The sequence below is a fragment of the Salmo trutta genome, chromosome 22, assembly GCF_901001165.1.
Source record: "Salmo trutta chromosome 22, fSalTru1.1, whole genome shotgun sequence".
In the NCBI taxonomy this organism is placed as follows: domain Eukaryota; kingdom Metazoa; phylum Chordata; class Actinopteri; order Salmoniformes; family Salmonidae; genus Salmo; species Salmo trutta.
In genome coordinates, this window is record NC_042978.1 from 40,016,688 (window position 1) to 40,032,736 (window position 16,049).

The 16,049-nt window shown below is 44.6% G+C and overlaps 1 protein-coding gene across 1 annotated transcript; it reads right to left on the reverse strand.

The window, feature by feature from the left end:
• Positions 1-227: 227 nt before the first annotated feature.
• Positions 228-15,766, reverse strand: LOC115157904 (inactive tyrosine-protein kinase transmembrane receptor ROR1-like). Its single transcript, XM_029706239.1, has 3 exons — positions 15,644-15,766; positions 6,805-6,899; positions 228-4,608 (listed from the first exon to the last, which is right to left on the reverse strand). Exons 1-3 carry the CDS (start codon positions 15,764-15,766, stop codon positions 3,675-3,677), a joined length of 1,152 nt encoding a protein of 383 aa, XP_029562099.1. The 3' UTR covers positions 228-3,674.
• Positions 15,767-16,049: the final 283 nt, after the last annotated feature.

Genomic DNA, 16,049 nt, shown 5'->3' on the forward strand with positions numbered 1-16,049 from the left:
ACCATTGTGTGGACGAAGCTGATTTTGAAGCAGATATAGTTTGGGCATTATGGCGACCAACGCTGGAGATACAGATGAAGTGCCCCCTTGTGGACCTTTATAGTCAACACAACATTTTCCAATCAGACAATATCTATCAACCCAACAAAATACAATCCAGGCCCTACAAATGTCACAATTCTTAGATACTAATATATGGGTTTCTCAGAAATAATGATACAACCCAATATGACCAAACAATGTACATTTTTAATAATGATTTTGCCATACAAAACATTGGTGCAAAAATCTTCAGAAAATACAAAGACAAGGCCTCTTGGTAAATCGAATATTATGCATGTAAACCTTTCTGATGAATACACTGTAATCTAAAAATGCTGTTTGAAAATGACTGTCCAAGAAAAAGAAACTGATCTAACATAAAACTTTTTAACAAAATAAAAACAGCACAAGATTGATATTTTGCTCAAGACAAAATAGCCAGTCCCAAGGTTCACAGTCTTGTGTTTAAGTGTTTTTGAACTGATATATATACACACACTTAAATTCATATAACATCAGAGGATACCTGTATAAAACTCCAGATACCTAGGTAGGTAGAACTGCTTTAGAGAAAGAAAGATATGTGGAATAAAAAAAGATAAAAGACTGTAACCTAAAGGGACAGTACCTCTGGACACGAACTGATACATCTTACAAATGTCCAGGATAGTAGAACCCAAATTAACACGGTCATCATACTTCACTTTGTACCCTCATAAAAAAAGAAGGATGTGCTTAACATGACAGAGATGTGTATTATACCAAAGTAAGTATGGAAGAGATGTGTATTATACCAAAGTAAGTATGGAAGAGATGTGTATTATATACCAAAGTAAGTATGGAAGAGATGTGTATTATACCAAAGTAAGTATGGAAGAGATATGTATTATACCAAAGTAAGTATGGAAGAGATGTGTATTATACCAAAGTAAGTATGGAAGAGATGTGTATTATACCAAAGTAAGTATGGAAGAGATGTGTATTATACCAAAGTAAGTATGGAAGAGATGTGTATTATACCAAAGTAAGCATGGAAGAGATGTGTATTATACCAAAGTAAGTATGGAAGAGATGTGTATTATACCAAAGTAAGCATGGAAGAGATGTGTATTATACCAAAGTAAGCATGGAAGAGATGTGTATTATACCAAAGTAAGCATGGAAGGCAAGTGCTACCGAGGATTGTGCTCTTTCTGTACATGCAGACATTGAGTCTTTGTACTAAGTAGTTGCATAGCAACAAACTGAAATTGAGCTGAAATATACTGTATTGTAGCTGCTTAATACAGATTCATACCTGTATTTGATCATTCCTTCACCCTACTGTCAGACGTTATTGTTAGATTGATTGCTTTGAGAAAGAAGTTGGGATGAACACACAAGTATCAGTACTATTTCTTCATATCATAAAAACAGCAATAAATGAATAGATCAAAGACTGCATAGCCAATGTAAGAGCCATATTGCATAGCTGATCTATTGTAAGAGGATGATAGAGGGGAGGAGAGACATGCTCACAGATTGGAGAGAGAAGTATTGCTGGTTAAACAATCGTCTGATTCAGTCCTAGTACCTATATATCAGTGAAATATGAATTCATAGAACCCTGTATTGAGAAGAGAGTCTAGTGGACACACATAACTGTGGAGACTGTGGAGGCACATAACTGTGGAGGCACATAACTGTGGCGAGTGATGCAGAGGGTATGAGTGCTATGTTATTGCATAAGGTTGTGTAGGACAGGCCTCATCCATTCCAACAACACCACACCCTACTGCAGAACATGGCCCCTCCAGTCCAACAACACCACACCCTACTGCAGAACTTGGCCCCTCCAGTCCAACAACACCACACCCTACTGCAGAACTTGGCCCCTCCAGTCCAACAACACCACACCCTACTGCAGAACTTGGCCCCTCCAGTCCAACAACACCACACCCTACTGCAGAACTTGGCCCCTCCAGTCCAACAACACCACACCCTACTGTAGAACGTGGCCCCTCAAGTCCAACAACACCACACCCTACTGTAGAACGTGGCCCCTCCAGTCCAACAACACCACACCCTACTGTAGAACGTGGCCCCTCCAGTCCAACAACACCACACCCTACTGCAGAACTTGGCCCCTCCAGTCCAACAACACCACACCCTACTGCAGAACTTGGCCCCTCCAGTCCAACAACACCACACCCTACTGTAGAACGTGGCCCCTCCAGTCCAACAACACCACACCCTACTGTAGAACGTGGCCCCTCAAGTCCAACAACACCACACCCTACTGCAGAACATGGCCCCTCCAGTCCAACAACACCACACCCTACTGTAGAACGTGGCCCCTCCAGTCCAACAACACCACACCCTACTGCAGAACAGCCCTAAAGTGCTCCAGAAAATCAAGAAGTGCCTGATTTAGAGTTTACTAAGAGTTAGTCCAGGCAGGTAGAGTAGATTCATTAAGAGTCTATCCAGGCATGTAGAGTAGATTCATTAAGAGTCTATCCAGGCAGGTAGAGTAGATTCATTAAGAGTCTATCCAGGCATGTAGAGTAGATTCATTAAGAGTCTATACAGGCAGGTAGAGTAGATTCAGTAAGAGTCTATCCAGGCATGTAGAGTAGATTCATTAAGAGTCTATCCAGGCATGTAGAGTAGATTCATTAAGAGTCTATCCAGGCATGTAGAGTAGATTCATTAAGAGTCTATACAGGCAGGTAGAGTAGATTCATTAAGAGTCCATCCAGGCAGGTAGAGTAGATTCATTAAGAGTCTATCCAGGCAGGTAGAGTAGATTCATTAAGAGTCTATCCAGGCAGGTAGAGTAGATTCATTAAGAATCTATACAGGCAGGTAGAGTAGCTTCATTAAGAGTCTATACAGGCAGGTAGAGTAGATTCATTAAGAGTCCATCCAGGCAGGTAGAGTAGATTCATTAAGAGTCTATCCAGGCAGGTAGAGTAGATTCATTAAGAGTCTATCCAGGCATGTAGAGTAGATTCATTAAGAGTCTATCCAGGCAGGTAGAGTAGATTCATTAAGAATCTATCCAGGCAGGTAGAGTAGATTCATTAAGAGTCTATACAGGCAGGTAGAGTAGATTCATTAAGAGTCTATCCAGGCAGGTAGAGTAGATTCATTAAGAGTCTATCCAGGCAGGTAGAGTAGATTCATTAAGAGTCTATCCAGGCAGGTAGAGTAGATTCATTAAGAGTCCATCCTATCAGGTAGAGTAGATTCATTAAGAGTCTATCCAGGCAGGTAGAGTAGATTCATTAAGAGTCTATCCAGGCAGGTAGAGTAGATTCATTAAGAATCTATCCAGGCAGGTAGAGTAGATTCATTAAGAGTCTATCCAGGCAGGTAGAGTAGATTCATTAAGAATCTATCCAGGCTGTTTGAGTTTCAGAATAGGAGGCAGGCCACGACTTCTAGCTCTCTTATTAAAAAAAGTTATTTGAATATAAATCTTTGCATCTCATTCATTCGGGATTTACGTACATGTATTTACAAGTAGAGTAAAAAGTTGAAACAATAATTATAATAATGTTCTTACAAAAACAAACAAAACAGGTAAAAGGAAACAAAGTATCAAATCAACCAGATGAGATATTATATAGTCCAGGTCTGTAGTCTATTTACACGTCAGCGGTGATGATCGAATCGCTGTACATGAGTCTGTTGGCGTCGGCCAGCAGTGCGGACGTCTGCGAGGGGTCCATCTGTTGCAAAGCCTTCTGGGACATGTGTCCATACACCTGCATGGTCCCGCCCCCTGGCAGGGCGGATATCGCCACGCAGTGTGACAGCAGTGGCGTGTTCGCATCGTGATTAGACCCCGTGGACGGCAAGCTGGCCACATGACCGGTGCTGGTGGAGCCGCTAGCACTGCTGGGAGATCTGCTCTTGGGTGGAGGGAGGTGTTGCACCACCCTGGGGGGGCCCTGGGCCTGGAAGTGGGCTGCAGGGAAGGCAGCATAGCCTGGGGGGATGGGGTAGCCGTTGACAGGAATGAAGCATTGGTGTTGGTGCTGGTTCTGGGCCATGGGTGCTCCATGGGCCATAGGGGTCCAGCCTGCCATTTGGTGGCCCGGATGACCTGGTGCAGGTATCCCTTGGGCTGGGTAGAGGTAGCCTGCAGCGGCGGCGTAGCGTGGGTTGCTGAGGTTACTGACAGGACTAGCACTCAACGAGGTGGTCTGGGTGGTGGCGTTGCCCCCGCCTCCTGATGGAGTACTAGAACTGGCGTGGGATGACAGCCCCTCCCAGGCCCGGAGACGACAGTGGATATCCTTAAACCGCGGACGCCTCGCTGGGCCCTCCTGCCAGCACTCTGTCATCAGGCTGAAGACCCTGGGTGGGCAGTCCTCTGGGCAGGGCAGCAGCTGGCGTTTCCTCACCATCTCCATGACCTCCTGGTTGCTGAAGCCGTAGTAGGGCTGCAGGCCGTAGCTGAAGATCTCCCACAGCACCACGCCAAACGCCCAGATGTCTGACTCCGACGTGAACTTCCCATAGGCCATGGACTCAGGAGGCATCCATCGGATCGGGAGTAAAGCCTTGGGCTGGACCCTGGAATAATATTTTTAAAAACACCCAAATTTACTTTATTTACTAAAATCCGCAAGATTAATACAAATCAGCAGGAACATCAAATCACACTAAACATTACAGCAATGACAAACTAACAAGTTAACTAAATAAGGAAATATGCATTGAATGCACTGACTGTAAGACGCTCTTTGTAAGGTTGCTAAATTACTCAAATGTAAACATGCCTGTAGTAGGTGTACAGGGTTAGGTCTAGGTTTTTTTTATTTTTACCTTTATTTAACTAGGCAAGTCAGTTAAGAACAAATGATTTTTTCAATGACAGCCTAAGAACATTGATTTAACTGCCTTGTTCAGGGGCAGAACGACAGATTTGCACCTTGTCAGCTCGTGGATTCGAACTCTAACCACAAGGCTACCCTGCCGCCCGGTTAGGGTCAGGTCTAGGGTTAGGGAGACAGGGTTAGGGTCATGTCTAGGGTTAGCATCAGGTCTAGGGTTAGGGTCAGGTCAAGGGTTAGGGTCAGGTCAAGGGTTAGGGTGAGGTCTAGGTTTAGGGTCAAGTCTAGGGTTAGGGTCAGGTCTAGGGTTTAGGGTCAGGTCTATGGTTAGGGTTAGGGTCAGGTCTAGGGTTAGCATCAGGTCTAGGGTTAGGGTCAGGTCTAGGGTTAGGGTCAGGTCTAGGGTTAGGGTCATGTCTAGAGTTAGGGTCAGGTCTAGGGTTAGGGTCAGGTCAAGGGTTAGAGTCAGGTCAAGGGTTAGGGTCAGGTCTAGGGTTAGGGTCAGGTCTAGAGTTAGGGTCAGGTCTAGGGTTACGGTTAGGGTCAGGTCTAGGGTTAGGGTCAGGTCTAGGGTTAGAGTCAGGTCTAAGGTTAGGGTCAGGTCTAGGGTTAAGGTTAGGGAGACAGGGTTAGGGTTAGGGTCAGGTTTAGGGTTAGGGTCAGGGTTAGGGTCAGGTCTAGGGTTAGGGTCAGGTCTAGGGTTAAGGTTAGGGAGACAGTGTTAGGGTTAGGGTCAGGTTTAGGGTTAGGGTCAGGGTTAGGGTCAGGTCTAGGGTTAGGGTCAGGTCTAGAGTTAGGGTCAGGTCTAGGGTTAGGGTCAGGTCAAGGGTTAGGGAGACAGGGTTAGGGTCAGGGTTAGGGTAAGGATCAGGGTTAGGGTCAGGTCTAGGGTTAGGGTCAGGTCTAGAATTAGGGTCAGGTCTAGGGTTAGGGTTAGGATCAGGTCTAGGGTTAGGGTCAGGTCTAGGGTTAGAGTCAGGTCTAGGGTTAGGGTCAGGTTTAGGATTAGGGTCAGGTCAAGTGTTAGGGAGACAGGGTTAGGGTCAGGTCTAGGGTTAGGGTCAGGTCTAGAGTTAGGGTCAGGTCAAGGGTTAGGGAGACAGGGTTAGGGTCAGGGTTAGGGTGAGGTCTAGAGTTAGGGTCAGGTCTAGAGTTAGGGTCAGGTCTAGGGTTAGGGTCAGGTCAAGGGTTAGGGAGACAGGGTTAGGGTTAGGGTCAGGTTAAGGGTTAGGGTTTGGGTCAGGTCTAGGGTTAGGGTCAGGTCTAGGGTTAGGGTCAGGTCAAGGGTTAGGGAGACAGGGTTAGGGTTAGGGTCAGGGTCAGGTCTAGGGTTAGGGTCAGGTCTGGAGTTAGGGTCAGGTCTAGGGTTAGGGTCAGGTCAAGGGTTAGGGAGACAGGGTTAGGGTTAGGGTCAGGTTAAGGGTTAGGGTTAGGGTCAGGTCTAGGGTTAGGGTCAGGTCTAGGGTTAGAGTCAGGGTCAGGTTTAGGGTTAGGGTCAGGTCTAGGGTTAGGGTCAGGTCAAGGGTTAGGGAAACAGGGTTAGGGTTAGGGTCAGGTCTAGGGTTAGGGTCAGGTCTAGGGTTAGGGTCAGGTCTAGGGTTAGGGTCAGGTCAAGGGTTAGGGAGACAGGGTTAGGGTTAGGGTCAGGTCAAGGGTTAGGATCAGGTCTAGGGTTAGGGTCAGGTCTAGGGTTAGGGTCAGGTCAAGGGTTAGGGTCAGGTCAAGGGTTAGGGTCAGGTCTAGAGTTAGGGTCAGGTCGAGGGTTAGGGTCATGTCTAGGGTTAGGGTTAGGGTCATGTCTAGTGTTAGGGTCAGGTCAAGGGTTAGGGTCAGGTCTAGAGTTAGGGTCAGGTCTAGGGTTAGAGTCAGGTCAAGGGTTAGGGTTAGGTCTAGGGTCAGGTCTAGGGTTAGGGAGACAGTGAGCCATGTACAGTACCTGTAGTAGTCGGAAGCATAGATCTCTCGGGACAGACCCAGGTCAGATATCTTGACGTGGAGCCGTTCCCCCACTAGGATGGGGTTTTCCAATTGCTTGGATACAATACACATAAAGCAAAGATCATTTGTTCATTGAACTAAAATCACCTGTTCAAAATGACACAACTTAACATCAAAGTATTACCATTTCAAAATGCAATTCACACATTACATCTGAGATGACTGTCTATTCATTTGATTACAATGATCTAACTATCAATTAATACAACTGATCAAAATGATAAGTACCTGTTGCATTACTCTTAATGCATAGTTTTATGGAAACTGACAAACAATATTCCATGTTTAGATCATGAAAGTTTCAGGATAACGAGATCCATTGACACCAATTACCGTGGAACATGAACCAATTGGACTATATTATCTATGGATGTAATATTTCATCATTATTCTTTATCAGAGACTGTTTCTATGGTCCCATGTACCACTTTTCCAGACCATGTTTTAAGATTTGCTATTACTGTATACTCACTTTATTAGGTACACCTATCTAGTACTGGGTAGGACCCCCTTTTGCCTCCACAACAGCCTGAATTATTAACGGTGTTGTACGTTAAGAGATGCCCTTCTGCACGCCACTGTTTTAAACGGCTGTTATTTGAGCATTTGTGGCCTTTCTGTTAGCTTGAATGAGTCGGGACATTCTCCTCTGACCTCTCTCATTAACAAGGTGTTTTTGCCCACAGAACTGCCGCTTACTGAATGTGTTTTGTTTATCGCACCGTTCTCTGTAAACTCTAGAGACTGTAGTGCATAAACATCCCAGGAAGGCAGCTGTTTCTGAGATGCTGGAATCCCCATGTGTGGCATCAACAATCATACCACGGTCAAAGTTGCTTAGATTACGCATCTTGCCCGTTCTAATGTTAGGTCGAACAACAACTAAAGCTCTCTACTCTATATATTGAGTTTCAGGCAGCCACATGATTCGCTGTTCGAATGTAACCTTCCTTGATGGGCTAAATCAGGTCTGTAGAGCTGATGGCGTGACCTATGTCATTGTGTGGGATAATGTCAGGTTCCACCATGCTCAAATGGTGCAAGCATGGTTTCAGGCCCATCCACAATTTACCACCCTGTACTTACCCCCATACTCTCCTTTCCTAAAACTCGACTGAGGAATTTTTCTCCACATGGAGGTGGAAGGTATGATATGATAGGCGCCCTCACGAACAAGCCACCCTTCTCCAGGCCATGGATGACGCATGCAATGACATCACGGCAGACCAGTGTCAGGCCTGGATTCGCCATGCCCGAAGATTCTTCCCAAGATGTTTGGCTAATGAAAACATCCATTGTGATGTGGATGAGAACCTGTGACCAAATCCACAAGACAGGGTTGAGGGAAATATAGAAGTACAGTAATCAATCCCTTGTTTTGCTTTTTACAGTAAGCCAGGTGAGGAACACTGCAGTTGATGTTTTACTGTAGTTTCTTTTTTTGTAGCTAATTATTTTAGCTTTGATTCAAAGAAACCTATGAGTGATTTTATTGTATTTCATCAATACATTTCAGATTTTGTTCAATGATTCCACTGTGTCTGTAGTATTCTCTCTACTAGTCCTTTTACAGTGATGTATTTACGTGTAGTACCATAATGAAACATGTATCACATATTTTGTTCTACAAAATTTTATGATTGAACGAACAACTACACAGTGAAACTATCGGTATCTTGTCTGTGGGGGATCTAAATGAATGTTCCTATGGTATTTCATGATAAATTAGTTATTTGAACCAATGATTCTGCAAGTGCAAGGTTTCTTTAAAGATATGAATGCACAATGCAATGTTTTGAACATTGGACAGCCTGTGTTACAAGTGATGACCGTTTTGAGTTTTGTGTCTAGAGTTTTGAAAAATGACCACAAGGTTCTGAAATTAGTGCCAAGGGGATTGTAAAAAACTGTAAATGGAACTTACAGTGAGAGTGAATTGAATTAGAATTGAATTAGTGGAATTAACCCCAACCCTGATAACAACTTCAGGATCAATGCAGTTCAAGTCGGCTTCATTTAATGAGTGCCACTAACAACCACATTTGTAAACTAGAGAGGACACTTGGCATGTTTGAATTGATGACAATGAGCCTCAGAAAATCACTGACAAAACAAGTACATTTTTACTTCAAAACCACACAATACAACAAAAAAACGACATCAATCAAACTGGACAAAGTGTTCTGCAGTACTGTTGAAAAATAACTCGTTTCAGAGAGCAGTGGTGTAGAAAATAGAAACTTGTCAAGAGCATGTAACATTCCAGAATCCAAAAAGAGAATTCTGGGATTTCTCCAAAATGGGAGAAGTGGAAGCTGGGCATAGTCCTGATCAAAAACATTCCCCACATCACACACACACTTTTCACGAGGTCCAGCTCCCCCTGCCAGGAGGGTGTTCATCTAATCATCTCTCCATATGTGCACCATTACTCTCCCTTTTCCTTGGCAAACACATACACCCTGTTCTTTTTACAAAGGAACATTCTAATAGATTGTGTTTATTGAGGGCTCTGCAAAAGGTGGTTCCAGGATTGAAGGTACACTCACACGCACCCAGATACCACACAAATTCACACATGGACAGTGCGAGCAATGGTACAGTAACAGAACAGCAACCCACTACCCCAACCTGGTCTCAGAGTATTTCGTATTATTCTGTACGTAAACCCGAGAGACCCAATTTAGTATGATATGTTATATTTTGTATGGTATATATTAATTTGTGGATGTCAATCACCCAATTCTTATGATATGTTATGAATTAAAATTCATATATGTAACGAATTTGCAAAAAGTATGATACGTTACAAATCCTAGCTAAGTGACTAACATTATCTAGGCTAGGGGTTAGGGTTAAGTTTAGGAGTTAGGTTAAAATGTTAACGTTAGCTATAGGATTAAGGTTAGGGTTAGCTAACATGCTAAGTAGTAGTTGAAAAGTTGCTAAAATGCTTTTTGGTTGCTAGAAATTCCCATTATATGCCCAGCCAACCACCCCACTTTACTTTTTGCTTTAAATAACCATCTGTTTTAAGTAATCATACCAAACCTAACATACTGTTGAAGTCAGAAGTTTACATACACCTTAGCCAAATACATTTAAACTTAGTTTTTCACAATTCCTGACATTTAATCCCAGTAAAAATTCCCTGTCTTAGGTCAGTTAGGATCATCACTTTATTTTAAGAATGTGAAATGTCAGAAAAATAGAGAGAATGATTTATTTCAGCTTTTATTTCTTTCATCGCATTCCCAGTGGGTCAGACATAACATTCACTCAATTAGTATTTGGTAGCATTGCCTTTAATTGTTGTTTAACTTGGGTCAAACGTTTTGGGTAGCCTTCCACAAGCTTCCCACAATAAGTTGGGTGAATTTTGGCCGATTCCTCCTGACAGAGCTGGTGTAACTGAGTCAGGTTTGTAGGCCTCCTTGCTCGCACACGCTTTTTAGGTTCTGCCCACAAAATGGCTATCAGATTGAGGTCAGGGCTTTGTGATGGCCACTCCAATACCTTGACTTTGTTGTCCTTAAGCCATTTTGCCACAACTTTGGAAGTATGCTTGGGGTCATTGTCCATTTGGAAGACCCCTTTTCAACTAAGCTTTAACTTCCTGACTGATGTCTTGAGATGTTGCTTCAATATATCCACATACTTTTCCTGCCTCATGATGCCATCTATTTTTTGAAGTGCACAAGTCCCTCCTGCAGCAAAGCACCCCCACAACATGATGCTCCCACCCCCGTGCTTCACGGTTGGGATGGTGTTCTTCGACTTGCAAGCTTCCCACTTCTTCCTCCAAACATAACGATGGTCATTATAGCCAAACAGTTCAATTTTTGTTTCATCAGACCAGAGGACATTTCTCCAAAAAGTATGATCTTTGTCCCCATGTGCAGTTGCAAACCGTAGTCTGGATTTTTTATGGCGGTTTTGGAGCAGTGGCTTCTTCTTTGCTGAGCAGCCTTTCAGGTTATGTCGATATAGGACTTGTTTTACTGTGGATATAGATACTTTTGTACCCGTTTCCTCCAGCATCTTCACAAGGTCCTTTGCTGTTGTTCTGGGATTGATTTGCACTTTCGCACCAAAGTACGTTCATCTCTAGGAGACAGAATGGGTCTCCTTCCTGAGCGGTAAGACGGCTGCGTGGTCCCATGGTGTTTATACTTGCGTACTATTGTTTGTACAGATGAATGTGGTACCTTCAGACATTTGGAAATTGCTCCCAAGGATGAACCAGACTTGTGGAGATCTACAATTGTTTTTCTGAGGTCTTGGCTGATTTATTTTGATTTTCCCATGATGTCAAGCAAAGAGGCACTGTGTTTGAAGGTAGGCCTTGAAATACATCCACAGGTACACCTCCAATTGACTCAAATGATGTCAATTAGCCTATCAGAAGCCTCTAAAGCCAAGACATCATTTTTTTGAATTTTCCAAGCTGTTTAAAGGAACAGTCAACTTAGTGTATATATACTTCTGACCCACTGGAATTGTGATACAGTGAATTATACGTGAAATAATCTGTCTGTGAATCAAATCAAATGTATTTATATAGCCCTTCTTACATCAGCTGATATCTCAAAGTGCTGTACAGAAACCCAGCCTAAAACCACAAACAGCAAGCAATGCAGGTGTAGAAGCACGGTGGCTAGGAAAAACTCCCTAGAAAGGCCAAAACCTAGGAAGAAACCTAGAGAGGAACCAGGCTATGAGGGGTGGCCAGTCTTCTTCTGCCTGTGCCGGGTGGAGACTATAACAGCACATGGCCAAGATGTTCAAATGTTCATAAATGACCAGCATGGTCAAATAATAATAATCATAGTAGTTGTCGAGGGTGCAACAAGTCAGTAACACAAGAGTAAGTGTCAGTTGGCTTTTTCATAGCCGATCTTTGAGAGTATCTCTACCGCTACTGCTGTCTCTAGAGGGTTGAAAACAGCAGGTCTGGGACAGGTAGCACGTCCGGTGAACAGGTCAGGGTTCCATAGCTGCAGGCAGAACAGTTGGAACTGGAGCAGCAGCACGGCCAGGTGAACTGGGGACAGCAAGGAGTCATCAAGCCAGGTAGTCCTGAGGCATGGTCCTAGGGCTCAGGTCCTCCGAGAGAGAGAAAGAAAGAAAGAGAGAAAAAGAGAATTAGAGAGAGCATATTTAAATTCACACAGGACACCAGAAAAGACAAGAGAAATACTCCAGATGTGACAGACTGACCCTAGCACCCCGACACATAAACTACTGCAGCATAAATACTGGAGGCTGAGACAGGAGGAGTCAGGAGACACTGTGGCCCCATCCGATGAAACACCTGGACAGGGCCAAACAGGTAGGATATAACCCCACCCACTTTGCCAAAGCACAGTCTCCACACCACTGGAGGGATATCTCCAACCACCAACATACCATCCTGGGACAAGGCCGAGTATAGCCCACAAAGATCTCCGCCACGGCACAACCCAAGGGGGGGGCGCCAACCCAGACAGGAAGACCACGTCAGTGACTCAACCCACTCAAGTGACGCACCCCTCCCAGGGACGGCATGGAAGAACACCAGTAAGCCAGTGACTCAGACCCCGTAAATGGGGTAGAGGCAGAGAATCCCAGTGGAAAGAGGGGAAACCGGCCAGGCAGAGACAGCAAGGGCGGTTCGTTGCTCCAGCCTTTCCATTCACCTTCACACCCCTGGGCCAGACTACACTTAATCATAGGACCTACTGAAGAGATGTGTCTTCAGTAAAGACTTAAAGGTTGAGACTGAGTCTGCGTCTCTCACATGGGTAGGCAGACTAGTCCATAAAAATGGATCTCTATAGGAGAAAGCCCTGCCTCCAGCTGTTTGCTTAGAAATTCTAGGAACAATTAGGAGGTCCGCGTCTTGTGACCGTAGCATACGTGTAGGTATGTACGGCAGGACCAAATCGGAAAGATAGGTAGGAGCAAGCCCATGTAATGCTTTGTAGGTTAGCAGTAAAACCTTGAAATCAGCCCTTGCCTTAACAGGAAGCCAGTGTAGGGAGGCTAGCACTGGAGTAATATGATCACATTTTTGGGTTCTAGTCAGGATTCTAGCAGCCGTATTTAGCACTAACTGAAGTTTATTTAGTGCTTTATCCGGGTAGCCGGAAAGTAGAGCATTGCAGTAGTCCAACCTAGAAGTAACAAAGGCATGGATTAATTTTTCTGCGTCATTTTGGACAGAAAGTTTCTGATTTTTGTAATGTTACGTAGACGGAAAAAAGCTGTCCTTGAAACAGTCTTAATATGTTCTTCAAAAGAGAGATCAGGGTCCAGAGTAACGCTGAGGTCCTTCACAGTTTTATTTGAGACGACTGTACAACCATCCAGATTAATTGTTAGATTCAACAGAAGATCTCTTTGTTTCTTGGGACCTTGAACAAGCATCTCTGTTTTGTCCGAGTTTAAAAGTAGAAAGTTTGCAGCCATCCACTTCCTTATGTCTGAGACACAGGCTTCTAGCGAGGGCAATTTTGGGGCTTCACCATGTTTCATTTTGGGGCTTCACTGTGAACAATTGTTGGAAAAATTATTTGTGTCATGCACAAAGTAGATGTCCTAACCAACTTGCCAAAACTATAGTTTGTTAACAAGAAATGTACCATTTCCATCAAATGTATCCAACGTGTAATCAAAGGTGTGATCAATGAAGACATCCTCTACAATCATTCATGTTTCAGATATAACTATGAGGACATTCATCACAGTGAATCACATTGTTCCGCACCGTGGGAAAAAACCTTTTGGCATGGCGAATCCAAGCTTGACATTGGTCTGAACTGATGTCGTTACATGCCTCATCCATGGCCAGAAGGAGGGTAGCATGCTCATGGGGATGGCGATCGTACACCTACCTCCATGCTAACAAAAGGAAAGGAGTGTATGTGGGCAGGTATAGGGTCACGAAACGGGGATGGGCCAGAAACCATGCCTAAACCACCTCTGTATGGTGGAACCGGACACTGTCCCACACAATGACATAGGTGACCCCTTCACCTTGACAGGCCTGCTCAATTTATCTAAGAAACACAATGAGGTGTGCAGTGTTGTAGGATCCAAGTAATGACTTACGTCCTCCACACCATCGTCAGAGATAGCTGCACACATGGAGATGTTTCACCTCGTTGTCCAGGCACTTGGACGGTCTCCCGTTGGCTGATGAGGTTCCGGCCACGGCGTCGAGTTTTGACCAGATTGAAGTCCGCTTCATCAACAAAGATATACCTGTGATGGTTCACAGCAGCATCAAACACCATCACCCTCTAAAAACATAGTTTGGTTAGTTATTTTTACAGTATAGTTCCAGTATGATATTGTGAAGTATCATGTGCATTAATAGTAACAGTAATACAGTGTATAGTGCTGTACCTGAACATACTTGGTTTGCAGTTGTTTCACCTGGTTGTTGTTTCTCTCAAAAGGTACCAGGTAAATGTGTTTCATAGATACCTGGTGCCTCTTCAAAAGGCGTTGATTGTTGGTAGGCTGATGGATGCCACATCGGCAAGGGTGTCATCGTTCTCCTCAATGGCCTGCTTTATTTCTGACAGCCGTGTGCCATTCCTGGCCCTCACCATTTCCACCACTGCCCACTCCTGCTGGTCGGGCAGCACACAGCCACGGGGTCTTCTGTCAACTCTGAGGGTAGAACTGTCACACCCTGATCGGTTTCACATGTCTTTGTGGTTGTCTCCACCCCCCTCCAGGTGTCACCCATTTCCCCATTATCTCCTGTGCATTTATACCTATACCTGTTTGTCTGTTGCCAGTTCATCTTGTCTCATCAAGCCTACCAGCATGCTTTTCGTACTCCTGTTTTCTTGAGCCCGTTTTCTAGTTATCCAGGTTTTGATCATTCTGCCTGTCCTGAGTCTGCCCGCTGTTCTGTACCTTTTTACACTGCCCTAGATTACTGTCCTCTGCCTGCCCTACCCTGAGACTGTCTGCCGCTCTGTACCTTACGTACTCTGCCCTAGATTACTGTCCTCTGCCTGCCCTGACCCTGAGACTGTCTGCCGCTCTGTACCTTACGTACTCTGCCCTAGATTACTGTCCTCTGCCTGCCCTGACCCTGAGACTGTCTGCCGCTCTGTACCTTACGTACTCTGCCCTAGATTACTGTCCTCTGCCTGCCCTGACCCTGAGACTGTCTGCCGCTCTGTACCTTACGTACTCTGCCCTAGATTACTGTCCTCTGCCTGCCCTGACCCTGAGACTGTCTGCCGCTCTGTACCTTACGTACTCTGCCCTAGATTACTGTCCTCTGCCTGCCCTGACCCTGAGACTGTCTGCCGCTCTGTACCTTACGTACTCTGCCCTAGATTACTGTCCTCTGCCTGCCCTGACCCTGAGACTGTCTGCCGCTCTGTACCTTACGTACTCTGCCCTAGATTACTGTCCTCTGCCTGCCCTGACCCTGAGACTGTCTGCCGCTCTGTACCTTACGTACTCTGCCCTAGATTACTGTCCTCTGCCTGCCCTTGACCTGTCGTTTGCCTGCCCCGTCTGCATCTGGGTCTTATCCTGAGTCATGATAAGAACAGAGTATAATGTCAATAGATCATACTGTAAGAACAATAACATATTTTGTGAATTTACATGCATTACAATATGTAATTTACTTTAAATGTAATGGTAAAAGCATAGTGCATATCCTAGAGATTTACAGTTTTTTGGGGCGAAATGTTCTCATGATCTAATTGACAGTTGGGATGAACTAATCTGGCAGCCTCTGCCATGGTAAGGCCTGTGTTTACCACATGGTCAACGACGATGGCCTGGATTTCATTAGACACAGTTCCCTGCCGTGTGCCTCCGTCTCTGATGTCCACCTCTTTGATGGGGCCCATGCCCACCTCTCTGAAGGGCCCCTTGTCCATGAGCTCTTTGATTTCTTCCTCTCCCTTGCTGTCTATCTGCACCAAGAAATTGCAAGTGTTCACACACACCCTTTTATATGGTGACCAATTGTGGTTACCACTATGTGAATCAATGATCAATAACCAGTAGTCATTATGTATGGTTGTCATGTATCATACATGTCATCTACATGTTTATACTATACATTTCTGTACTTCTCAAAATCCATATAGACAAACCAGTTTAAGAGCTATAGGTTTACCAAACGGTTAAGTGATTAACCATTAAGCGCAGTTGGGTTAA

Bases quoted from the DNA above. Each gene is read 5' to 3' on its own strand.
- LOC115157904 (XM_029706239.1), bottom strand. From the start codon at position 15,766: ATGGACAAGGGGCCCTTCAGAGAGGTGGGCATGGGCCCCATCAAAGAG. The intron at 6,900-15,643 runs GTAAACACAGGC...ATTGTATCCAAG, and splicing joins CCATCGTCGTTGACCATGTG to CAATTGGAAAACCCCATCCT. The intron at 4,609-6,804 runs GTACTGTACATG...ATATTATTCCAG, and splicing joins TATGCTTCCGACTACTACAG to GGTCCAGCCCAAGGCTTTAC.